The 27,282-nt window shown below is 52.2% G+C and overlaps 1 protein-coding gene across 1 annotated transcript in view; it reads left to right on the top strand.

Moving 5' to 3' along the window:
• Nucleotides 1-27,282, top strand: part of LOC140191846 (peptidyl-prolyl cis-trans isomerase FKBP10-like) — a 57,945-nt gene that overhangs the window by 23,151 nt on the left and 7,512 nt on the right. Inside the window, exons 6-7 of the mRNA XM_072249637.1 lie at nucleotides 13,978-14,123; nucleotides 16,222-16,411. Of these exons, the coding sequence (XP_072105738.1) occupies nucleotides 13,978-14,123; nucleotides 16,222-16,411 (336 nt within the window). The remainder of the gene's footprint in view (nucleotides 1-13,977; nucleotides 14,124-16,221; nucleotides 16,412-27,282) is intronic.

Here is a 27,282-nt window from a genome sequence, read left to right as displayed (position 1 = left end):
AACTGTCCCTGAACCTGGTGTTGTGGGACCTGAGGCATCTGTACCTCCTTCCTGATGGTTGAGGGGTAATAACTGTCCCTGAACCTGGTGTTGTGGGACCTGAGGCTCCCGTACCTCCTTCCTGATGGTTGAGGGGGTAGTAACTGTTCCTGAACCTGGTGGTGTGGGACCTGAGACTCCTGTACCTCCTTCCTGATCATTGAGGGGTAATAACTGTTCCTGAAGCTGGTGGTGTGGGACCTGAGGCTCCTGTACCTCCTTCCTGATGGTTGAGGGGTAATAACTGTTCCTGAACCTGGTGGTGTGGGTCCCGAGGCTCCTGTACCTCCTCCCTGACGGTAGCAATGAGAAGAGAGCATATCCTGGGTGATGGGGGTCCTTAATGACGGATGCCCCCTTCCTGAGGCACCACCTTTTGTCGAGGGGCTTGACGCTGGAGAGGCCAGTGCCCTCCGTGGAGGGGGCTGAGTTCGCAACCCTCTGCCGCCCTTTCCGATCCCGTGCCGGGGTCCCTCCGTGCCAGACGACGCTGCATCCGGTTAGCATGCTCCCCAAGGCACATCTGTCGAAATCTGCCGGAGTGTTGAGTGACCGACCAAACCTCCTCCATCTCCCAGTTGCACCCCGGTGACCAACTTGGTAACCCGGAGGTCTTTGGTGTGCGGGAGGAAGCTCTCACAGTCACAGGGAGAACGTACAAACGCAGTGGAATTGAAGCCCAGTCACTAGCGCTGTAATGGTGTCACACTGATCACAACTCTGCCGTGTGATCTTCAGTGGTGGCTCAATACTTTCAACCTGATATTCTCACTCGGACTGGTGGCGCTCAAGTGGTGCTGGTTATCTGACACGAGGACGAGCAAGTCTGCAGACGCTGGAAATCCAGAGCAATGCGCGCCTACGAAATGCTGGAGGAACTCGGCAGGTCAGGCAGCATCTGTGGGGAAGAAAGTACAGTCGACGTTTCAGACTGATTCATCAGGTCTGGGGTGGGCGGGGGGGAGGGAAGAATCAGAGCAAGAAATAGAAGTGGTTGGTGATAATGTGAAACCGGGAGAGGGGGAGGGAAGAAATAAAGAGCTGGGAAGCTGATTAGTGAAAGAGATAAAGGAGGAGGGGCCTTCTATCCTCTTCTATCAGATTCACCCTTCTCCAGCCCTTTCCATCATTCACCAATCAACTCGCCAGCTCTTTATTTCACCCCTCCCCCTCTCCCCGTCTCACCTCTCACCTTGTGCTTCCTCCTCCCCTCCCCCCACCTTCGCACTCTGACCCCTCTCCTTTATTTCTCTCCTCCAGTCCTGATGAAGGGTTTCGGCCCAAAGTGTCGACCGTTTGACTCTTTTCCATAGGAGCTGCCCGGCCTGCTGAGTTCCTCCAGCGTTTTGTGTTTGTGTTTTCCCTGGCTGGCTGACCTTCATTGGCCCAGCACAGGCAGCTGTTCATTTACAGACAAGAAACAAAATTATCTCAAACAGTTGCTGAAGTGGATCAGCTGGAAGCGAAAGGTTCATTCAGCAAAATCCTGTGTCGTGGTGGCCTTGACAGCCTCTTCCCTCTTGTTCGTGCCACCTCAAACTTGCCTCTCTGCATCGATTCAAAGTACGGTATTGCAAGTTTCTTTTTGCTCCTGGGTTGAACACACAAGATTCTGCAGATGCTGGAAATCCAGAGCAAAGCAACAGACAGACAGACACACAGACACACGCACACAGACACAGACGCACGCACACACAGAGACACAGACACACATACAGACACAGACACATGCACACAGACACACAGACACAGACACACACACGCAGACACACGCACAGAGACACAGACACAGACGCACGCACACACAGAGACACAGACACACATACAGACACAGACACATGCACACAGACACACAGACACACACACGCAGACACACGCACAGAGACACAGACACAGACGCACGCACACAGACGCACAGACACACACACAGACACACGCACACACACACACACACGCACACAGACACACATGCACACACACACACAGACACAGACATGCACACAGATGCACACGCGCACACACACAGACGTATGCACACACACATAGGCACACAGACGCACACACGTACGCACACATAGGCACAGAGATGCACGCACACACACACATAGGCACACAGACACACGCACGCACACACATATAGGCACACAGACACACACAAATACTGGAGGAACTCAGCAGGTCAAGCAGCATCTCCAGAGGGAATAAACAGTCAACCTCTCGTCCCGAGACTCTCCTCTGTCAGTCTCGATGAAGGGTCTCGGTGTGAAATGTTGGCCCATTATTCCCCCTCCAAAGATGCTGCCCGACCTGTTGAGTTCCTCCAGCATTTTGTGTGTGTCTGCTGCTGTTCAGTACTTGCCCTGACCTGATTCACACCAGCAGTGAAGTGGGGCGGGAGACAGGGGGGAGAGTGGGAAGTAGAGCAAGTTTGGCCTTGCCGAGCAATTTTCCAGAACATTCCATTCCTCAGCTGTGCCTACTGGCAGATCTGTGTGCCAACAGACAACACTTTGAGACACGCAACTGTTTAAACTGGGTGTGACCACACCTCTTTATCACAAATGTACAACAGTTTATCCAGTGACATTGAAGTGGTATGAAACTCTCGGAATATTCTGTTCAGTTCTGGTCCCCTCATTATAGGAAGGGTATGGAAAAGCTTTCGAACACCAGGATGCTGCCTGGATTAGAGAGGGTGCAGAGGAGATTCACCAGGATGCTGCCTGGATTAGAGAGGGTGCAGAGGAGATTTACCAGGATGCTGCCTGGATTAGAGAGGGTGCAGAGGAGATTCACCAGGATGCTGCCTGGATTAGAGAGGGTGCAGAGGAGATTCACCAGGATGCTGCCTGGATTAGAGAGGGTGCAGAGGAGATTCACCAGGATGCTGCCTGGATTAAAGAGGGTGCAGAGGAGATTCACCAGGATGCTGCCTGGATTAGAGAGGCTGCAGAGGAGATTTACCAGGATGCTGCCTGGATTAGAGAGGGTGCAGAGGAGATTCACCAGGATTCTGCCAGGATTAGAGAGGGTGCAGAGGAGATTCACCAGAATGCTGCCTGGATCAGAGAGGGTGCAGAGGAGATTCACCAGGATGCTGTCCGGATTAGAGAGGGTGCAGAGGAGATTCACCAGGATGCTGCCTGGATTACAGAGCATATCTAATGAGGGACAGGTTGAGCGAGCTGGGGCGTTTGTGTTTGGAGTGAAGGAGGGTGAGAGGTGACTTGATAGGGGAGTACCAGATGACAAGAGGCGTAGATCGAGCGGACAGCCGGAGACTTTATTCACAGGGCGGAAATGGCTAATACCCGGGAGCATAATTTAAGGAGATTGGAGGAAAGTATTGGGGAGGGATGTCAGAGGCTTTTACACACAGAGAGTGGTGAGTGTGTGGAAGACCCTGCCAGGGGTGGTGGTGGAGGCAGATACATTCGGGACATTTAAGAAACTCTTAGATAGGCTCATGGATGATAGGGAAATGGAGGGGTGTGTGGGATTGATCTTGCAGTGGGTTAACAGGTCGGCAGAGCATCGTGGGTTGGTCCGGGGGACTCCTTCGCCGGGCTGTGAAGTTCCCTGATCCGTGAACACGAGACCGAACGCTTGCACCCTCCATCTCTTCTGGTTGAGGTCAGGTGAGCCAGCTTATTCGCGAACAGAAATGCGAAGTTCAGAGTAAATTTATTGCTGAGGTTTATCTACGCCTCGGCAGACAGTGCCCGCATTTCAGTTTCTTGCAGGCATTCGCAGTAGAACCAAGAAATACAATCGAGTGGATAAAAAACTACCCACGCAGAACGTGGAAATCTACGGCACATTACCGGCCACGTAACCCACTCTAGAGACGGTCTAGAATTACCCTACCGCATAACCCTCTATTTTTCTAAGATCCGTGTACCTATCTAAGAGGCTCTTACACGACCCTATTGTATCCACCTCCACACCGTCGCCAGCAGTGCATTCCATGTACTCACCACTCTCTGTGTGAAGAACTTGCCCCTGACAATCTCCTCTGTACCTATTTCCAAGCTCCTTAAAACTGTGCCCTCTCGTGTTCGCCATTTCAGCCCTGGGGAAAAGCCTCTGACTATCCACACGATCAATGCCTCTCATTATCTTATACACCTCTATCAGGTCACCTCTCATCCTCCGTCCCTCCAAGGAGCAAAGGCCGAGTTCACCCACACAGACACGAGGAAATCTGCAGGTGCTGGAATTTCAAGCAACACACATCAAAGTTGCTGGTGAACGCAGCAGGCCAGGCAGCATCTCCAGGAAGAGGTACAGTCGACGTTTCGGGCCGAGACCCTTCGTCAGGACTAACTGAAAGAAGAGCTAGTGAGAGATTTGAAAGTGGGAGGGGGAGGGGGAGATCCAAAATGATAGGAGAAGACAGGAGGGGGAAGGATGGAGACAAGAGCTTATATTCCGTCTGGGTAGCCTCCAACCTGATGGCATGAACATTGACTTCTCTAACTTCCGCTAATGCCCCACCTCCCCCTCGTACCCCATCCGTTATTTATTTATATACACACATTCTTTCTCTCTCTCTCCTTTTTCTCCCTCTGTCCCTCTCACTATACCCCTTGCCCATCCTCTGGGTTTCCGCCCCCTCCCCCTTTCCCTTCTCCCTGGGCCTCCTGTCCCATGATCCTCTCGTATCTCTTTTGCCAATCACCTGTCCAGCTCTTTGCTCCATCCTTCCCCCTCCTGTCTTCTCCTATCATTTCGGATCTCCCCCTCCCCGTCCCACTTTCAAATCTCTTACTAGCTCTTCCTTCAGTTAGTCCTGACGAAGGGTCTCGGCCCGAAACGTCGACTGTACCTCTTCCTAGAGATGCTGCCTGGCCTGCTGCGTTCACCAGCAACTTTGATGTGTGTTGCTTGAAAAGAAGACATTCTATGTTAATAATAATGAATTACAAATGCAAATAATTAATGTAATTGTAATAGGTAATTCTGAGAACATAAGTAGGGGAGTCCTTGGAAGTGAGTCAAGGGTTTGCAAAAAATCTACTTACCATTTAAAATGGGATTACTGTTATCCCCAACACATTCAAGACCAGGCCCATTCTCAGAACTCCCCCAGGGTGCCCGTGCTGACCCCTCCCCAAGGGCGCCTGGGTAGAGATGTAAGCTCGGAAGAGGGGCAGGCAGTGAGCTTGGGCAGAGCCCACCGCCTGGACCCGCGGGCGCCCGTCTCGGTCAGACCCAGGAGCAAGCCCACCAGATCTTCCCCCCACCCCCCCGATCGCCCGCGACTGGCACGGACGCGAGCCGGATCCTCGAGCTCTCCTGATGGAATCGTCGCGGCTGCTCTGCTGGCCGGGGGTGGGGGGGGGGACTCGACGCCGTACGATGACGCCTCCGAAATAATCGAGTTCCAAGTCAAGAGAAGTACGTTGGATCTGTTATGACGAAGCCAGCAAAGACGAGTGATCTTATATAGCTATAAAAAGTTAACAAAACTAGTGTAGCGAAATTAGCGAAACAAACAAAGTTAATTTTTGAAAAAATTATTGAGATACAGTGCAGATTAGGCCCTTCGTGCCCTTTGAGCTGGAATGCCCAGCAACCCCTGATTTAACCCTAGCCTCATCACGGGGGCAATTGACATAGGCCGATGGACCTGCCTTTGGACTGTGGGAGGAAACCCGAGCACCCGGAGGAAACCCACCCGGTTCACGAGGAGGGAGCGCACAAACTCCTTGCGGGCGGCTGTGGGAGTTGAACCCGGGTTGCCAGTTACTGTGGGGCGTTGTGCTAACCACCACACCCCAAATGTAGCGATGCTTATAAGTACTCGTTCCCTGGCTGTCTCCAGCTTGCAACAGGGGTGAGCAGGTAGCTGTGCTCGTTTGCTTCCCCCACCCACGCACCCAGCCCACAGGACAAGTTTCCCTGACCCATAGTAAGCCCACAACACAGACGGACAGGAAATAAATACTTGGCTCCTGCAGGAATAATGCCTCGTACAATTGAACTTGTGATAGAACAGTACAGAACAAGGACAGGCTATTTGGCCCCACAGTGTTGTGCTGGCCCAATTAAATTAGTCATCAAAAGGCCAATTAAACTAATCCCCTCTGTCTACACAATATACGTATCCTTCCATTTCCTCACATTCATGTGCCTGCATAAATGTCCCTTAAGAGCTTAAGCTCAAGTTTATTGTCAGTCAACCGTACACACGTATACTGCCAGACAAAACAATGTTCCCCTGGACCAAGGTGAACAACACAGTACATATAACTCATACACACACACACACACACACACACACACACACACACACACACACACACACACACACACACACACACACAACACACACATAAATTATATCGTCAAACGGAACAACGTTCCTCCAGTCCAAGGTGAACAACACAGTACATATAACTCACACACACACAACACATAAAGTATACCGTCAAACAGAACAACGTTCCTCCAGTCCAAGGTGCACGACACTCACACAAAACACATAAAGTAGTATTGCCACAAATAAATTAACAAATAATCAGGTGCATTTACGACACAAGTTTAAAAAGTAAAACAGTCTATAAAGCCACTGGGTGCCTCATCTGTGATGAGACCGGGCTGATGTCAGGGAGTTCAGTCGTCTCACAGCCTGGGTGGAGGAAGCTGTTTCCCATCCGAACTGTTCTTATCCTCATGCTGGGGTACCTCCTGCCTGTTGGTGAGGGGTGGTAAAGAGACGTTAAAAGGTGCCTGATGGTGGGTGGAGGGGGGGGGTCAAAGAGATTGTTGGGCAGATGGGAGGGATCATTGACAATACTAAGAGCACTTGTGTACGCGGTGCTGTCCCAGACGGGTGGAAGGGAGACCCCAGTGATCCTCTCCGCGGCCCTCACAATCTGGCAGTCAGCTGCCTTGTGGCCCCGGTTCCAGGCGGTGATGCGTCTGGACAGGACGGTCTCGATGGTGCTCCCGTAAAAGTCGAATTAGAACGGAGGAGCCTAGCGCACCTCAGTCTCCTCGGCTAGTGGAGACCCTGCTGTGACCGAGAGAGGCGGTGCTGAGCTCGTCCATTATGGGCACTCCCAGAAACTCGGTCGCTGCTATCTCTCACCATGGCTAAGCCGTGCACGTCCACTGAGAAGTGGAATGTATCGGACTCGGCCACCACCCCAGGCACCCACCACTCCCCTGTGTGGGGGAGAAAGCCTACCCCTCACATCTCCTTGGAAATAGATAGATATACTTTATTGATCCGGAGGGAAATTGGGTTTCGTTACAGCTGCACCAACCAAGAATAGAGCATAAATATAGGAATACAAAAACCACAAACAATCAAACAACAATATGCAAACTATGCCAGATGGAAATAAGTCCAGGACCAGCCTATTGGCTCAGGGTGTCTGACCCTCCACAGGAGGAGCTGCAAAGTTCGATGGCCACAGGCAGGAACAACCTCCCATGACGCCCAGTGTTGCATCTCGGTGGAATATGGCCGGAGTCCAACAGCAAAAAGTTCAATACCTGGGCTACAAACACGTTCCTCGATCGTAATATGACCCAGATTGCATCATCCGTTGTTAACCAGAACAGTAAGCCCCCAAATTCTTTACGCTTACCGCTCTCGGTGCACTTCCGGTCAGCCGAATGGTCTGGAAGCCCTCCATGGAAAAGTTTTGGTCGGGTATGTCCTCGTGCAGCCACGTTTCAGTAAAACACATAACACTGCTCTCCCGAAATGTTCTCTGACTCCTGGCTAGCGCTGTCAACTCGTCCATTGTATTACTCAGCGATCTCACATTGCCCATAATGAGAGAGGGAAGACACAGCTTATAAATTCTCTTCTCAATAAGTCTCTGCTGTCTCGACCCGGGCCTCTTCTCTCGCCTTTTTGATCCCCCTCTACATCCTCTGTGTGTTTTCCTCCAGATTTCAGCAGGGGTGTCCACTGCTCTGTTTGCTAAACTGGCCGAATTTACCCCCCCCACCACCTTCAATGCATGCCCTCTCGCGCTAGACATTTCAACCCTTGTCCACTCTATCTATGCCCCTTGTAATCTTATAAATGTGTCGGCATGTGGCCACGTGGTTAAGGCGTTGGTCTAGTGATTTGAAGGTCGCTAGTTCGAGCCTCAGCTGAGGGGACGTGTTGTGTACTTGAGCAAGGCACTTAACCACACATTGCTCTGCGATGACACCGGTGCCAAGCTGTATGGGTCCTAATGCCCTTCCCTTGGACAACATCGGTGGTGTGGAGAGGGGAGACTTGCAGCATGGGCAACTGCCGGTCTTCCATACGACCTTGCCCAGGCCTCAGCCATCATCGAAAATCAATGGACAGTCGAAGACGAAGAAGAAGAATCTTATAAACATTTATCAGATCTCCCCACAGACACCGCCACTCCAAAGAAAAGCAAGTTTGTCCAACCTCTCGTTATAGCACACGCCCTCTAATCTTAACTGGGTAATGTAGTCGTTAGAACTATACATATCGCCGAGGACCTCACGTGGTCTGTGCGCACCGGTTGTGTGGTGAAAAAGGCACAACGGTGCCTCTTTCGCCTCAGACGGTTGAAGAAGTTTGGCACGAGTCTCCAAATCCAAAGGGTGTTCTACAGTCGAGAGCATCCTGACTGGCTGCATCACTACCTGGTCTGGGAACTGTACTTCCCTCAATCGCAGGGCTCTGCAGAGAGTGGTGCGGACAGCCCAGCGCATCTGTAGTTGTGAACTTCCCATGATTCAGGACATTTACAGTGACAGGTGTGTAAAAAGGGCCCGAAGGATCATTGGGGACGCGAGTCACCCCAACCACAATCTATTCCAGCTGTTACCATCCAGGAAACGGTACCGCATCATAAAAGCCAGGGCCAACAGGCTCCGGGACAGCTTCTTCCACCAGGCCATCAGACTGATTAATTCACGCTGATACAATTGCATTTCTATGTTATATTGACTGTCCCGTTGTATATACTATTTATTATAAATTGCACATTCCACATTGAGACGGAGACTTAACGTAAAGATTTTTACTCCTCGTGTGTGAAGGATGCAAGAAAGTCAATTCAATTCAATATTACATTTCGGGCTGTCGGAGTTCGTAGTTCAGAGTTCAATTCCAACGTCATCTATAAGGAGTCTTTGTATGAACCCCGCCCCCACTGAAATGCGGGGGTTTCCTCCGGGTGCTCTGGTTTCCTCCCACAGTCCAAAGACGTACCAGTCAGTAGGTTAATTGGTCATTGCGAATTGTCCAGTAATTAGGCTAGGATTAATCAGGAACAGCTCGAAGGGCAGGAAGAGCTTGTATCTTAGTAAATAAATATATTGATAGATATATAACTAATCCAGGGAGCACCTCAGTAAACCTCTTCTGCTCCCTGCGATGCTGAACATGTTCTTTACTCTCCGAGCAACAGACTTCTCAAGGATTTCCAACAGGAGTCTTCTCGGGGGTTGCGATTTCAGAACGTGCAGAGAGACGTGAGCCCGTGCGCTCAGGATGGTTAAGTTGCGACTTTCCTGTGGCTTGTGGGGGCGGGGGGAGCGGGAGGGGTGGTGGCGGCAGTGGAGCGGTCAGGCAGGCTTCTGGATGGCCCGGGTCCCGGCGGAACGATGACCTTTCACCTTTGCATTCCCAGGGAGCGGTGAGTTGACGGGACTGCGAGGCAGGAAGCAGCAAAAGTCTTCCGTCTGGCTTGTAAGAACCCCCTCGGGAGAAGGTAGTGTGGTTTGAGTCTGAGACGCTTCATTCGAATCGGGGAGGTGGGGAAGCAAATACCACCGTGTGTGTGTGTGTGTGTGTGTGTGTGTGTGTGCGCGCAATCCAGAGGAGTAGTGGGCATCTGGGTGGAGATTGCACCCCCCCCCCCACTTCCTCCCCATGGGAGATAAATTATCAGCAGTTATTGTCTGGGGTATTTATGGAATCCGTCTCCCTGACACCGACTGTCGCTGGGATACCAGTGTGTCTGTCAGTGACAGGGGCAGCTCCAACTGTCTTCCTCAGATGCTGGTGTGACAGTTTTGCGTACACAGGTTCACTCAAAGCTGCTGTGCAGGTTGACTCTGTGGTTAAGAAGGCATACGGTGTATTGGCCGTCATCAATCGTGGGATTGAATTTAGGAGCCGAGAGGTAATGTTGCAGCTACATAGGACCCTGGTCAGACCCCACTTGGAGCACTGTGCTCAGTTCTGGTCACCTCACTACAGGAAGGATGTGGAAACCATAGAAAGGGTGCAGAGGAGATTTACGAGAATGTTGCCTGGATTGGGAAGCATGCCTTATGAGAATAGGTTGAGTGAACTCGGCCTTTTCTCCTTGGAGCGACAGAGGATGAGAGGTGACCTGAAAGAGGTGTACAAGATAATGAGAGGCATTGATCATGTGGATAGTCAGAGGCTTTTTCCCAGGGCTGAAATGGCTAGCACAAGAGAGCATAGTTTTAAGGTGCTTGGAAGTAGGTACAGAGGAGATGTCAGGGGTAAGTTTTTCACACACAGTGTGGTGAGTGTGTGGAATGGGCTGCCGGTGATGGTGGTTGAGGTGGATACGATAGAGTCTTTTAAGAGACTCCCGGACAGGTACATGGAACTTAGAAAAATAGAGGGCTGTGGTAACTTCTAAAGTAAGGACATGTTTGGCACAGCTTTGTGGGCTGAAGGGCCTGTATTCTGCTGTGGGTTTTCTATGTCTTTCTATGAATGTCTGCAGTCGATATCCCGATTATCCTGGTAGAGGGTTGACTATTTTCTAAGCAGGGAGCAAATTCTGAAATTAGAGGCGCCAAGGGGCTTGGGAGTCCTCGTGCAGGAAGATGAGCAACACATCTGCAAACCTCCTGGTGTTTGTGCCTCTCCTGAGAGCTAACTTGCGGGTTGAGTTGCGGGCAAGGTCGGCGACGCGCGGGTGCCAGCGCTGGGGCCGCGGCCTCTCACGTTATATGTCACTGACCTGGACAACGGACTTGATGGCTTCGTGGCCGGGTATGCGAAGGATGGAAAGGTACCCAGACGGGGAGGCAGGCAGAGCTGAGGAAGTGGAGAGTCTGCAAGAGGGCTTGGACAGAGTCGGAAAATGGACAAAGAAGTGGCAGATGGAATATAGTGAGGGGAAGTGTATGGCCATGCACCTTGGTAGAAGGGATAAAGGCATAGACTATTTTCTGAATGGGGAGCAAATTCTGAAAGCTTGGAAGCCTCAGTGCAGGATTCCCTAAACGTGCAGGTTGAGTCGGTGGTGAGGAAGGCAAATGCAGTGCTAGCATCCGTTTCGCAAGGATGTAATGTGAGCCCCTTGGATGTGCTGGTGTTGGAGAGGGCCCACAGGAGCCTCACCCAGGGATCGACATGTCTACCATTCACCGAGACTTAAAGTAACGGTCAAGGAAGTGTGTTGGAGGCTTGGATGAGGGAGTGGAGGTGGTTGGGGGGGGCGGTTTAGTAAGTTTGCAGCTGACACAAAGGTTGGTGCTGTTGTGTAGAAGCTTGTCACCGGTTGCCACGGGACACCGATAGGGCGCATAGCTGGGCTGAAAAGTGGCAGATGGAGTTCGGTGTGAAGTGATGTTGTTCGGAGTGGCAGATTAGCGGCAGGATTTCTCAGCAGTGTGGAGGAACGCAGGGACTTGGGGCCCGCGTCCACAGATCCCTCAGAGGTGCCGTGTCGGTGGGGCGGTTAAGAAGGCGTACGGTGTGTTGGCCTCCATTAGTCAGGGGAATTGAGTTCAAGACCTGCAAAGTAATGTGGCAGTCTTACCAAACTCTGGCTACACCACACACACGGCATATTTTGGTCGATTTCCTGCATTGTGTTCATTCTGGGAAGGGTGCGAATGCTTCAGAGAGGGTGCAGAGGGAGATTCACCAGGATGCTGCCTGGATTAGAGAGGGTGCAGAGGAGATTCACCAGGATGCTGCCTGGATTAGAGAGGGTGCAGAGGTGATTTACCAGGATGCTGCCTGGATTAGAGAGGGTGCAGAGGAGATTTACCGGGATGCTGCCTGGATTAGAGAGGGTGCAGAGGAGAGTCACCAGGATGCTGTCTGGATTAGAGAGGCTGCAGAGGAGATTCACCAGGATGCTGCCTGGATTAGAGAGGGTGCAGAGGAGATTTACCAGGATGCTGCCTGGATTAGAGAGGGTGCAGAGGGAGATTTACCAGGATGCTGCCTGGATTAGAGAGGGTGCAGAGGAGATTCACCAGGATGCTGCCTGGATTAGAGAGGGTGCAGAGGAGATTTACCAGGATGCTGCCTGGATTAGAGAGGGTGCAGAGGAGATTCAGCAGGATGCTGCCTGGATTAGAGAGGCTGCAGAGGAGATTTACCGGGATGCTGCCTGGATTAGAGAGGGTGCAGAGGAGAGTCAACAGGATGCTGTCTGGATTAGAGAGGCTGCAGAGGAGATTCACCAGGATGCTGCCTGGATTAGAGAGGGTGCAGAGGGAGATTTACCAGGATGCTGCCTGGATTAGAGAGGTTGCAGAGGAGATTCACCAGGATGCTGCCTGGATTAGAGAGGGTGCAGAGGAGATTTATCAGGATGCTGCCTGGATTAGAGAGGGTGCAGAGGAGATTTACCGGGATGCTGCCTGGATTAGAGAGGGTGCAGAGGAGAGTCACCAGGATGCTGTCTGGATTAGAGAGGCTGCAGAGGAGATTCACCAGGATGCTGTCTGGATTAGAGAGGCTGCAGAGGAGATTCACCAGGATGCTGCCTGGATTAGAGAGGGTGCAGAGGAGATTTACCAGGATGCTGCCTGGATTAGAGAGGGTGCAGAGGGAGATTTACCAGGATGCTGCCTGGATTAGAGAGGGTGCAGAGGAGATTCACCAGGATGCTGCCTGGATTAGAGAGGGTGCAGAGGAGATTTACCAGGATGCTGCCTGGATTAGAGAGGGTGCAGAGGAGATTCAGCAGGATGCTGCCTGGATTAGAGAGGCTGCAGAGGAGATTTACCGGGATGCTGCCTGGATTAGAGAGGGTGCAGAGGAGAGTCACCAGGATGCTGTCTGGATTAGAGAGGCTGCAGAGGAGATTCACCAGGATGCTGCCTGGATTAGAGAGGGTGCAGAGGAGATTCACCAGGATGCTGCCTGGATTAGAGAGGGTGCAGAGGAGATTCATCAGGATGTTGCCTGGATTAGAGAGGGTGCAGAGGAGATTTACCAGGATGGTGCCTGGATTAGAGAGGGTGCAGAGGAGATTCACCAGGATGCTGCCTGGATTAGAGAGAGTGCAGAGGGAGATTTACCAGGATGCTGCCTGGATTAGAGAGGGTGCAGAGGAGATTCACCAGGATTGCCTGGATTAGAGAGAGCAGAGTGCCTTATATGGAGAGTGTGAGCTCAGATTCTCTTAGGAGCGAAGGGGGACATGATAGAACTATACAAGAGAATTGGAGGCTAAGACAGTGTGGACAGCCAGGAGGCTTTTTCCCACAGCTGATATGAGGAGGTCATAATTTTAAGGTGATTTGGGGTGGGGGGTAGGTTTTTACAGAGTGTGGTGGTGGAAGCAGATACATCAGCGACACTTAGATAAGCACGTGGATGATAGAAGAATGGAAGGTTATGTGGGAGGGCACAGTTGAATTGACTGTGAAGTAGGTTACAATATCAGTACAATGTCATGGGTCGGTGTGAGGGGGTGATCTTGTACTGTGAATGTAAGGATCTACACTCTGTAAACATGAGAGAGATCTCCGTCAACCAGCGACTTTCCTGGCTGAGATCATGGTGGCCAGCGCTGGGCGCGTGGGACGTTTTTGCGCGAACCCGGTTGGGGTTGGCCCGTGTGCCACACAGGAGGTTAGCCTGTAGCTGTCCGCCTACTTGTGTCGCAGGGGCCGCCGGTGGAGCTGGCGGGGGCCGCCAGTGGCCGGCTCAGGGTCCTGCTGCACCCGAAACACCCCCTGTTCAACTGCTCTCGCAATTTGTGTTCTTGACCTCAGCCACTCGCGGAACCACACCTACGACACCTACATCGGGATGGGGTACGTGATCGAGGGGGTTGACCAAGGTTTGATCGGAGCATGCATGGGAGAGAGACGGAGAATCATCATCCCACCTCACCTGGCCTACGGAGAGGACGGAGTCGGTAAGGAACTTAACTCTCTGACCCCGAATCCAAAGGCGACACTTACATAAGAGAATGGACTTGCAACACGAGTACCATCCTGGGATGTTCTGACTCTGGCCGACAGCACCTTCGAACGAGTGTCTGTCGTCTGAGCCGTTTACACATTAATTCCACGAGACACAGGAGTAGAATTAGGCCATTCAGCCCATTGAGTCTGCTCCACCATTCCATCATGGCTGATTTACTATCCCTCTAAACCCCATTCTCCTGCCTTCTTCCCGTAATCTGTGACACCGTCTCTAATTAACAACCTATCAACTTCCACTTTCAATGTGCCCAATGACTCGGCCTCCACAGTCATCTGTGGCAATGAATTCCACAGATTCACCAGCCTCTGGCCAAGAAAATATTTCCTTATTTATTTTATAAATGGACATTTCTCTGGTTGAAGAAATTCTTTCTCATCTCTGTTCTGAAGGAGCATCCTCTTCTAAACTAGTGTCCTCTGGTCCTAGACTCCCCCACTATAGGAAACATCCTCTCCATATCCACTCTATCTGTGTCCTCTGGTCCTGGACTCCCCCACTATAGGAAACATCCTCTCCATATCCACTCTATCTGTGTCCTCTGGTCCTAGACTCTCCCACTATAGGAAACATCCTCTCCATATCCACTCTTATCTGTGTCCTCTGGTCCTAGACTCCCCCCATTTTTTTAATCTCCAGCAAGTCCAGGCCCAGGTCCATCAGCGTTCCTTATATGTTAACCCTTTAATTCCCAGAATCATTTTTGTGAACTTCAGTTGGACCCTCTCCAGTTTCAGCACATCCCTTCACCGACAAGGGGCCCAAAGCTGCTCACAATACTCCAATTGCGGTCCGACCAGTGCCTTACAAACCCTCAGCATTACACCTTTGCTTTTATAATCTCGTCCTCTGGAAATGAATGCTGACATTGCATTCGCCTTCCTGACCACCGACTCAACCTGCAGGTTAACCTTCCTGCACGAGGACTCCCAGCTCCAAATTCCGATTTCACTCTCCGTTTACGAAATAGTCAGCACCTTTATTCCTTCTGCCAGAGTGCTTGACCGCACACTGCCCGACACTGAACACCACCTGGCACTTCTCTGCCCATTCTCCCAATCTGTCTCCGTCCTTCTGCAGGCTCCCCGCTCCCTCAGCACTGAAGCAGAGAGTTCAGGGAGTGAGCTTGAACTGCAGAGTTCCCTCTCTCGCCTCCCTGCAGAGTATTAGGCTCACCGTCCGCACGTGCGACAGAGTCACAGCTCTCTGTTCAGTGAAGGGGCTTTTGTTTTTCTCTCCAGAATGGGTTACCTTCTGGTAATTTTTTTCCCACTCCTCCTTCCCTCTTCTTCATTTCCCGACTCTTCTCCTCATCTGTCTATCACCTCCCCTTTCTCTCATGGTCCACTCTCCCATCAGTTTCCTTCAGGGGTGCAGTGCTAGCTGGAGTGCGTCCGGCACATATTTAAGAAAAAAGCCGAAATAAACAAGCTGATTAATTAGGTGCTGCTCAGGATGATTTGAGTATCCCAGAAACTGCTGATCTCCCGGGATTTTTACGCACACAGACTCTGGAGTTTACAAAGAATGGTGCCAAAAACGAAAATAAAGCATCCAGCGAGTGGATTTAACGAGATGTTTTTGCTCATAGAACAGCCGCTCGCTGGATTTTTCTTGTTTGTTTTTGGCACCAGGCTCAGTCTTCCTATAGTCCATCACTGTCTCCTTTGTCTCACTGATGCCGAGCTGCAGATGATTCAGCCTGCACTGTTCGACAAAGTTGCGAAGGCGAACCGGTTTGGTAGGTGAATTGGTCATTGCAAATTGCCCCGTTAAAAAAGGGGTTAAATCGGTGGGTTGATTGTGAAATGTGCTGGGGCTTGGGTTGGGATGTGGGGGGAATGAGGCAGGCATAATTTAAATCCAGAGCTGCTGTTACTGGCATGGCGTCACCACCTCACCGTCCGAAGTTGGTTGGGGCGACTGTTGCTTTTGGGCTCTGTGAAGACGACGATGTGGTGTGCGTGTGTGTGTGTGTGTGTGTGTGCGCGTGCCTGCCTGCCTGACCGCTGTCTGCCTCCCACCCGCAGACGACAAGATCCCGAGCTCCGCCGTGCTGGTGTTCGACGTCCACGTGGTTGACTTCCACAACCCAAAGGACACGGTGGGAATCCAGTCCTACTTCAAGCCCCAGGACTGCAACAAGACCTCCCAGCTGACCGACTTTGTCAAGTACCACTACAACGCCTCGCTGATGGACGGCACGCAGCTCTACACCTCGTACGTTGCAGAACACCCCCACCCCCCCCAGCACCACCCCAATGACGTTCCGGTTACCGCGATCTTTAAAAAACTTCTATTGCTCTCGAGCCAGCGACCCACTGACTGAACCCGAGCCCGATCGTAACGACCAATTAACCTTCTAACCCACGAGCTCCTAGCAGATTGAACTCTGAATTCCGGCACCCCAGTTTGCGACGGGCGGGTGCTGGGGTCCGCGGGGGATGGTGCATCGACACCGGGGGGGTTGGGGGGGCCATGAGGGGACATTACACTCGGCCAGGCGACGGAAGATGGCGGCCGAGCGGGGTCGGACACGGGGTTGGGGGGGTGTCGGTGGTGGGGGGGGGGGACACAGCTCGCATCTCCAGTGTTGTAGGTTCAATTAGGTGCTGCCTGCGCGGAGTTTTCACGTTCCTCTGGCTGAGCGCGGAGGGCAGAATGCCACAGCGCTAGCGCAGTACGGGACCCTCGGCCCACGGAAGTTGTGCCGACCTTTTAACCTGCTCCAAGATCAGTCGACCCCACCCCCCTTCACCTTCCCTGCCACACAGACCTCCACCCTGCTCACAGACTGTCTGTCCCACTCCCGTCAGGGGGGAGGCTACGTAGCATCTACGCCAGGACGACCAGACTCAAAAACAGTGACTTTCCCCAAGCAGTGAGGCTGATCAACACCTCCACCCACTAACCCACCCCTCCACACCCCCAACCACCCACCGACCCACCCCACCACACCCCCCATCACCCACCGACACACCCCTCCACACCCCCCATCACCCACCGACCCACCCCTCCCCACACCTCCAATCACCCACCGACCCACCCCTCCACACACCTCCAATCACCCACCGACCCACCCCTCCACACCCCCAGTCACCCACCGACCCACCCCTCCACACCCCCAGTCACCCACCGACCCACCCCTCCACACCCCCAGTCACCCACCGACCCACCCCTCCACACCCCCAATCACCCACCGACCCACCCCTCCACACCCCCAATCACCCACTGACCCACCCCTCCACACCCCCAATCACCCACCGACCCACCCTTCCACACACCCCCAATCACCCACTGACCCACCCCTCCGCACCCCCAATCACCCACTGACCCACCCCTCCGCACCCCCAATCACCCACTGGCCCACCCCTCCGCACCCCCAATCACACATTGACCCACCTCTCTGCACCCCCAATCACCCACTGACCCACCCCTCCACACACCCAATCACCCACTGACCCACCCCTCCACAGCCCTAATCACCCACTGACCCATCCCACCACACACACCCCCAATCACCCACTGACCCATCCCACCACACACACACCCCCAATCACCCACTGACCCACCCCTCCACACCCCCAATCACCCACTGACCCACCCCTCCACACCCCCAATCACCCACTGACCCACCCCTCCACAGCCCTAATCACCCACTGACCCATCCCTCCACACACCCCCCATCACCCACTGACCCACCCCTCCACACCCCAATCACCCACTGACCCATCCCACCACACACACCCCCAATCACCCACTGACCCATCCCACCACACACACCCCCAATCACCCACTAACCCACCCCTCCACACCCCCAATCACCCACTGACCCACCCCTCCACACCCCCAATCTCCCACTGACCCACCCCTCCACACCCCCAATCACCCACTGACCCACCCCTCCACACACCCAATCACCCACTGACCCACTCCTCCACACCCCCAATCACCCACTGACCCACCTCTCCACACCCCCAATCACCCACTGACCCACCCCTCCACACCCCCAATCACCCACTGACCCATCCCACCACACACACCCCCCATCACCCACCGACCCACCCCTCCACAGCCCCAATCACCCACCGACCCATCCCTCCACACACCCCCCATCACCCACCGACCCACCCCTCCACACCCCCAGTCACCCACCGACCCACCACACACACCCCCAATCACCTACCGACCCACCCCTCCACACCCCCAGTCACCCACCGACCCACCCCTCCACACACCCAGTCACCCACCGACCCACCCCTCCACACACCCAATCACCCACCGACCCACCCCTCCACACCCCCAATCACCCACCGACCCACCCTTCCACCCCCCAATCACCTACCGACCCACCCTTCCACACACCCCCAATCACCCACTGACCCACCCCACCACACACACGCCCAATCACCCACTGACTCACCCCTCCACACCCCCAATCACCCACTGACCCACCCCTCCACACCCCCGATCACCCACCGACCCACCCCTCCACAGCCCTAATCACCCACCAACCCATCCCTCCACACACCCCCGATCACCCACCGACCCACCCCTCCACACCCCAATCACCCACCGACCCATCCCACCACACACACCCCCAATCACCCACCGACCCACCCCTCCACACCCCAATCACCCACCGACCCATCCCACCACACACACCCCCAATCACCCACCGACCCACCCCTCCACACACCCAATCACCCACCGACCCACCCCTCCACACCCCCATTCACCCACCGACCCACTCCTCCATACACCCAATCACCCACCGACCCACCCCTCCACACACCCAATCACCCACCGACCCACCCCTCCACACCCCCAATCACCCACCGACCCACCCTTCCACCCCCCAATCACCTACCGACCCACCCTTCCACACACCCCCAATCACCCACTGACCCACCCCACCACACACACGCCCAATCACCCACTGACTCACCCCTCCGCACCCCCAATCACGCACTGACCCACCCCTCCGCACCCCCAATCACACATTGACCCACCTCTCCGCACCCCCAATCACCCACTGGCCCACCCCTCCACACCCCCAATCACCCAGTAACCCACACCTCCACACCCCCGATCACCCACTGACCCACCCCTCCACACCCCCAATGACCCACCGACCCACCCCTCCACACCCCCGATCACCCACCGACCCACCCCTCCACACCACCAATCACCCACTGACCCACCCCGCCACACCCCCAATCACCCACCGACCCACCCCTACACTCCCCAATCACCCACTGACCCACCCCTCCACACCCCCAATCACCCACTGACCCATCCCACCACACACACCTCCAATCACCTACTGACCCACCCCTCCACACCCCCAATCACCCACTGACCCACCCCTCCACACCCCCAATCACCCACCGACCCACCCCTCCACACCCCCGATCACCCACTGACCCACCCCTCCACACCCTCAATCACCCACTGACCCACCCCTCCACACCCCCAATCACCCACTGACCCACCCCTCCACACCCCCAATCACCACTACTTTATAATTTCCTGTCAGAGTCACCTCATGGACTGACACTCCTGTGCCCAGCGTCACTTTACGGACACACGATCAATCTGTGTGTATAAACTATCGTATGGATTTATATTTATTGGGGTTTTTTAAATTCTTACTGTGTTTTTTTTTGCTCTGCATCGGACCCGGAGTGACAATTATTTTGTTCTCCTCTACACTTGTGTGCAGAAAATGACCTCAAATCAATCCTGAATTTGTCATCCATGTGCTTACCTAAGTCTTTTAAATATCCGTAATGTATCTGCCTCCACCACTGTTATACACACCCACCAAAGAAAGCCTACTTCTGACATCCTCCCTATACTTTATTCCAATCACCTTAAAATTATGCTCACTCGTGTTAGCCATTTCCCCCCTGGGAGAAAGCCTGTGGCTCTCCACTCTATCTTGTACACCTCTATCAAGTCACCTCTCATCCTCCTTCGCTCCAAAGTGAAAAGTCCCAGCTCACTCAACCTGTCCCTCGTAAGACATGCTCTCTCATCCAGGCAGCATCCTGGTGAATCTCCTCTGCACCCTCTCTAATCCAGGCAGCAACCTGATGAATCTCCTCTGCACCCTCACTAATCCAGGCAGCGTCCTGGCGAATCACCTCTGCGCCCTCTCTAATCCAGGCAGCATCCTGGTGAATCTCCTCTGCACCCTCTCTAATCCAGGCAGCATCCTGGTGAATCTCCTCTGCACCCTCTCTAATCCAGGCAGCATCCTGGTGAATCTCCTCTGCACCCTCTCTAATCCAGGCAGCATCCTGGTGAATCTCCCTCTGCACCCTCTCTAATCCAGGCAGCATCCTGGTGAATCTCCTCTGCACCCTCTCTAATCCAGGCAGCATGCTGGTGAATCTCCTCTGCACCCTTTCTAATCCAGGCAGCATCCTGGTAAATCTCCTCTGCACCCTCTCTAATCCAGGCAGCATCCTGGTGAATCTGCTCTGCACTCTCTCTAATCCAGGCAAATCTCTGACAAATCTCTGCGCCCTGTTCAAACTCAGGGGTGGGTTTATTAAATAAATATGCTTCCGGGGCAGATACATTTAAGAAACTCTTACATGGACACATGGAGTTAGAAAAATGGACGTCTATTTGGGAGGGAAGGGTCAAGTGGATTTTGGAGTAGGTTAAGGGGTCAGCACAAAATTGTGGGCTGAAGGGCCATGTTGTTTAAGCCCTGTCACCCCCTAGTGGGGGTTGACAGCGGTGCGCCAGTGCCCTCTGTCCTGTGCAGTTCTTTCAACACAAAATAACCTGCAGATGCTGGAAATCCCCCTCTCTCCCGGTTCCACCTATCACCTACCACCTTCTAAACGCAAAATAATCTGCAGATGCTGTTGTCAAAGGAACACTCACAATGCGTTGGAGGAACTCAGCAGGTCAGTCAGCATCAGTTGAAGAGATTAGTCGACGTTTGGGGCCAAAACCCTTCGTCAGGACTGAAGGAAGAACTTTGGGGAGGGTTTGAAGAATGCTGGTAGTTGGAAAAAAACAGTAATTTGAAAGACAAGGGACAGGGAGGGGAAGCAGGGAGGTGATTGGCAGGAGAACAATGCACAGTAGTAGAAGGAGGTGGAACTATGAGGGAGGTGATGTGAAATAGGGATAGAGGAAGAGAGGGGGAGGGAATTACCAGAAGTTGGAGAATTCTATGTTCATACCAAGGGGCTGGAGACTACCCAGATGGTATATGAGGTGTTGCTCCTCCAACCTGAGTTTAGCCTCATCATGGCAGTAGAGGGGGCCACGTATGGACATATCTGAATGGGAATGGGAAGCAGTTCTTTCAAGTTGTCCACAGGTGGACCCCATCTTCGAAGATCCTTCCTCTCCCGGGGACGAGGTCTTCGGCGTGTCTGTGGCTCTGGGTTTTAACGGGAGGGGGCTGCTGGCAACCCCCCTGTGCCCATCCCTCCTCCTCTCGCAGCCGGGCTTGGGGGCCGTCCACGGCGGAGTCCGCAGGGCCTGTCCTGGGCTGTAATGCTCCACGTTAGTAATGGTGGGCCTGCCAGCGGGAGCTCTCTGTGGGGAAGGTGTTGCACGTGAAGAATTTGAACCTGGGAGATGGGGGGGTACCGCACATTTGGACAGAGCGTCACCTCTCATCTCAGGGGGAGGGGGGCGGGGGGTTGCTGTTAAGATCAGGGTCGTAGTCTGCAGCCTCTATATCCCCATTCCCAGTGGCCCCGACAGGAAGACGTGGGTTTTCGGGAGTGTCTGTCGGCTGGGGTGGGGCATGCCTGCCGTCTGGTTCAGTCTTGCTGCCTGGGGGAGGATGAACAAGGCGGTACGGAACAGGGGCCGTCGAACAGCGCAGCACACCAGCACAATGTTGGGCCGCACCAATGAAATTAGTGATCCAACGGCTAAGAAAACCAATCCCCTCTGCCTACACAATGTCCATATCCTTCCATTTTCCTCACAGTTATCTGCCTATCGAAACGTCTCTTAAAAGTCTCTAATGTATCTCGCACCACCGGCCCCAGGCAGCACGTTCCAGGCATCCACCATTCTCTAAAAAACTTGCCCCTCACATCCCCTCTGAACCGACCCCCTCTCCCCTTCCATGCATGCCCTCTGGTGTGAGACATTTCAACCCCGGGAAATGCTGTCCACTCGATCTGTTCCTCTCCTCGTAAACCTTTATCAGTTCTCCCCCCTGGCCTCAGCCCTTCCAGGGGAACACCCCAAGTTTGTTCAGCCTCTTGTGATAGCACACACCCTCTAATCCAGGGGTAACGTCCCGATAAAACTCCTCTACACCCTCTCCAAAGGCTCGGCATCCTCCCTCCAGTGATGGGAGACCAGAACTGTATGCAGTACTCCAGAATCAGCCTGACTGGAGCTGCGATGTAACTTCCTCACTTTTCAACTCAGTCTCACGACCTCCAGGGGAAGTCATGCCCTACGACTTCCTAATCTCCCTCCCTACCATCCAAACTGCGCCCCGACCGTCCTCGTGTGGCTGGTTCACGCCTCGTACCCGCGGGATCTTTGGGTTTCTCAGCAGCAACGGGGACCAAGACGCGGGGCGGAGAACGGGCAGGGGTCGTTTCTTTTGACCCTTTGGGAAAACGTGCTGACATCGTGCCTGGTCATTCTGCCAGGGGTCTGGATGGGTACATTGGGTCGTCTAATTTGGCAGGGGCGGTGGGAACCGGAGGGATAGGGCTGAGGAAGGGGAAAACAGAAATAAATCAAAGATAGCGTGCAACAGAGGTGATAGAAAGGACAGGCAGGAGATGGGGCTTAATCACAGCCAGTGATTTACAGGGCAATAGAGGCGTGGCCCAGTTAAAGCAGAAAGCAACAAATACTGGACTGGGAGTGTTGTATTTAAATGCACGCAGCATAAGGAATAAAATGGACAATATTGAAATTCAGCTACAGATTGGCAAGTAGGACGTTGTGGCCATCTCTGAAACTTGGCTAAACGATGGCTGCCACTGGGAGCTGAACGTCCAAGGATATACGGTGTATTGGAAAAATACGTTAGTAGGCAGAGGGGGTGGTGTGGTCCTGTGTATAAGAAATACTACTAAATCATTAGAAAGGGATGACACAGGATTGGAAGGTGTAGAGTCTCTATGGGTTGAGTTAAGAAATGACAAGGGTAAAAGGACCCTAATGGCAGTTGTATACAAGCCTCCAAACAGCAGCCCGGATGTGAATTACAAATTACAGCAGGAGATAGAAAGGATGTGTCAGAAGGGCAATGTCATGATAATCGTTGGGGATTTTAACATGAAAGTGGATTGGGAAAACCAGGCCAGTACTGGACCTCAAGAGAGAGAGTTTGTAGAATGTCTAAGGAATGGCTTTTTAGAACAGCTTGTTGTTGAGCCCACTAGGGGATCGGCTGTGCCGGACTGGGTGTTGTGCAATGATCCGGAGGTGATAAGAGAGCTTAAGGTTAAGGAACCTTTAGGGATCACAATATGATCGAGTTCACTTTGAAATTTCAGGAGAAACCAAATTTCAATGTGTTGGTATTTGAGTGGAATAAGGGAAATTACAATGGCATGAGAGGGGAACTGGCCAAGGTTGACTGGAAAGGGATACTTGCAGGAAGGACAGCAGAGCAGCAATGACTGGAGTTTTTATAAAAAAATGAGGGAAGTGCAAGACAGATATATTCCAAATAAGAAGAAATTTTCAAATGGAAGAAGGACACTACTGTGGCTGACAAGTGAAGTCAGAGCCAAAGTAAAAGCAAAAGAGAGGGTATACAAGGAAGCCAAAGCCAGTGGGAAGATAGAGGATTGGGAAGCTTTTAAAAACTTGCAGAAGGAAACTAAGAAGGTCATTAGGAAGGAAAAGATGAATTGTGAAAGGAAGCTGGCAAGTAATATCAAAGAATATACTAAAATATTTTAAAGTAAAAGATAGTTGAGGATAGGTATAGGACCAGTAGAAAATGACGCTGGAGATATTGTGATGAGAGATGCAGAGATAGCAGAGGAACTGAATGCGTATTTTGCATCAGTCTTCATAGTGGAAGACATCTGCATTATACCGGACGTTCAAGAGAGTCAGGGAAGTGAAGTATGTGCAGTGAAAATTACGACTGAGAAGGTGCTCAGGAAGCTTAATGGTCTGAGGGTGGATAAATCTCCTGAACCTGATAGAATGCACCCTCAGGTTCTGAAGGAAGTAGCTGGAGAGATTGCAGAGGCATTAACTATGATCTTTGAAGAATCAATAGATTCTGGCATTGTACCGGATGATTGGAAAATTGCAAAAGTTACCCTGCTATTGAAGAAGAGTAGGAGGCAGCAGAAAGGGAACTATAGACCTGTTAGCCTGACATCAGTGGTTGGGAAGTTGTTGGAATCGATTGTTAGGGATGAGATTGCGGAATACCTGGACGCACATGTCAAGATAGGCCAAAGCCAGCATGGTTTCCTGAAAGGAAAATCCTGCCTGACAAACCTACTGCAATTCTTTGAGGAAATTACAAGCAGGGTAGACAAAGGAGATTGGTGTACTTGGATTTTCAGAAGGCCTTTGACAAGGTGCCGCACATGAGGCTGCTTAGCAAGATAAGAGCTCATGGAATTACAGGGAAGTTACTAACATGGGTGGAGCATTGGCTGATTGGCAGAAAACAGAGAGTGGGAATAAAGGGATCCTATTCTGGCTGGCTACTGGTTACCAGTGGAATTCCACAGGAGTCAGTGTTGGGACTGCTGTTTTTTACGACGTATGTCAATGATTTGGACTATGGAATTAATGGATTTGTGGCTAAATTTGCTGATGATACAAAGATAGGTGGAGGAGCAGGTAGTGTTGAGGAAACAGAGAGCCTGCCGAGAGACTTAGATAGTTTAGGGGAATGGGCAAAGAAGTGGCAAATGAAATACAATGTTGGAAAGTGTATGGTCATGCACTTTGGTGGAAGAAGTAAACAGGCAGACTGTTATTTAGTTGGGGAGAGAATTCAAAATGCAGAGATGCAAAGGGACTTGTGAGTCCTTGTGCAGGATACCCAAAATGTTAACCTCCAGGTTGAGTCAGTGGTGATGAAGGCGAATGCAATGTTGGCATTCATTTCTAGAGGTATAGGGTATAAGAGCAGGGGTGTGATGTTGAGACTCTATAAGGCACTCGTGAGACCACACTTGGAGTCTTGTGTGCAGTTTTGGGCTCCTTATTTTAGAAAGGATGTACTGACGTTGGAGAGTGTTCAGAGACTGATTCCAGGAATGAAAGGGTTACCGTATGAGGAACGTCTGGCAGCTCTTGGGCTGTATTCCCTGGAGTTCAGGAGAATAGTCATAGTCATACTTTATTAATCCCGGGGGAAATTGGTTTTTGTTACAGTTGTTCCATAAATAATAAATAGTAATAGAACCATAAATAGTTAAATAATGAGGGGGATCTCATAGAAACATTCCAAATGTTAAAAGGCCTGAACAGATTAGATATGGCAAAGTTATTTCCCATGGTAGGGGAGTCTAGGACAAGGAGACACAACTTCAGGATTGAAGGACGTCCTTTTAGAACAGAGGTGCGGAGAAATTACTTTAGTCAGAGGGTGGCAAATCAGTGGAATTTGTTGCCACGAGCAGCTGTGGAGGCCAGGTCATTGGGTGCATTTAAGGCAGAAATAGGTTCTTGATTAGCCAGGGCGTCAAAGGATATGGGGAGAAGGCAGGGGAGTGGGGATGACTGGAAGAATTGGATCAGCCCATGATTGAATGGCGAAGGGCCGAATGGCCTACTTCTACTCCTATATCTTCTGGTCTGGGTTACGTGCATCTGACAGCTGCTAGACTGAGTCGGAGGTAAGGAAGGCAAATAAAATGTTGGCATTCATTTCCCGAGAACTAGAATACAAAAGCAAGGATGCAATGCTGAGGCTATATAACGTATCGGTCAGACCACACGTGGAGTATTGTGGCATTTTTGGGCCCCTTATCCATGGGAGAGGGTCCAGTGCAGGTTCATGAGGACGATCCCAGGAATGAAAGAGTTAATGTATGAGAAGAGTTTGATAGCTCGGGGCCTGTACTCACTGGAGTTTAGAAGAATGAGGGGGATCTTACTGATACCTCTCAAATATTGAAAGGCCCAGATAGAGTGGACATGGAGAGGATGTTTCCTATAGTGGGGGAGTCTAGGACCAGAGGGCACAGATAGAGTGGATGTGGAGAAGATGTTTCCTATAGTGGGGGAGTCTAGGACCAGAGGACACAGATAGAGTGGATGTGGAGAGGATGTTTCCTATAGTGGGGGAGTCTAGGACCAGAGGACACATGTGGAGAGGATGTTTCCTATAGTGGGGGAGTCTAGGACCAGAGGACACATGTGGAGAGGATGTTTCCTATAGTGGGGGAGTCTAGGACCAGAGGACACATGTGGAGAGGATGTTTCCTATAGTGGGGGAGTCTAGGACCAGAGGACACAGATAGAGTGGATGTGGAGAAGATGTTTCCTATAGTGGGGGAGTCTAGGACCAGAGGACACAGATAGAGTGGATGTGGAGAGGATGTTTCTGATAGTGGGGGAGTCTAGGACCAAAGGACACAGATAGTGTGGATGTGGAGAGGATGTTTCCTATAGTTGGGGAGTCTAGGACCAGAGGACACAGATAGAGTGGATGCGGAGAGGATGCTTCCTATAGTGGGGGAGTCGAGGACCAGAAGACACATATGGAGAGGATGTTTCCTATAGTGGGGGAGTCTAGGACCAGAGGACACATGTGGAGAGGATGTTTCCTATAGTGGGGGAGTCTAGGACCAGAGGGCACAGATAGAGTGGATGTGGAGAGGATGTTTCCTATAGTGGGGGAGTCTAGGACCAGATGACACATGTGGAGAGGATGTTTCCTATAGTGGGGGAGTCTAGGACCAGAGGACACATGTGGAGAGGATGTTTCCTATAGTGGGGGAGTCTAGGACCGGAGGACACAGATAGAGTGGATGTGGAGAAGATGTTTCCTATAGTGGGGGAGTCTAGGACCAGAGGATACAGATATAGTGGATGTGGAGAGGATGTTTCCTATAGTGGGGGAGTCTAGGACCAGAGGACACAGATAGAGT

Source organism: Mobula birostris, chromosome X (assembly GCF_030028105.1).
Source record: "Mobula birostris isolate sMobBir1 chromosome X, sMobBir1.hap1, whole genome shotgun sequence".
NCBI lineage: Eukaryota > Metazoa > Chordata > Chondrichthyes > Myliobatiformes > Myliobatidae > Mobula > Mobula birostris.
Note: the sequence above shows the minus strand (reverse complement) of the source record. Positions and strands in the feature narration are given on the sequence as shown.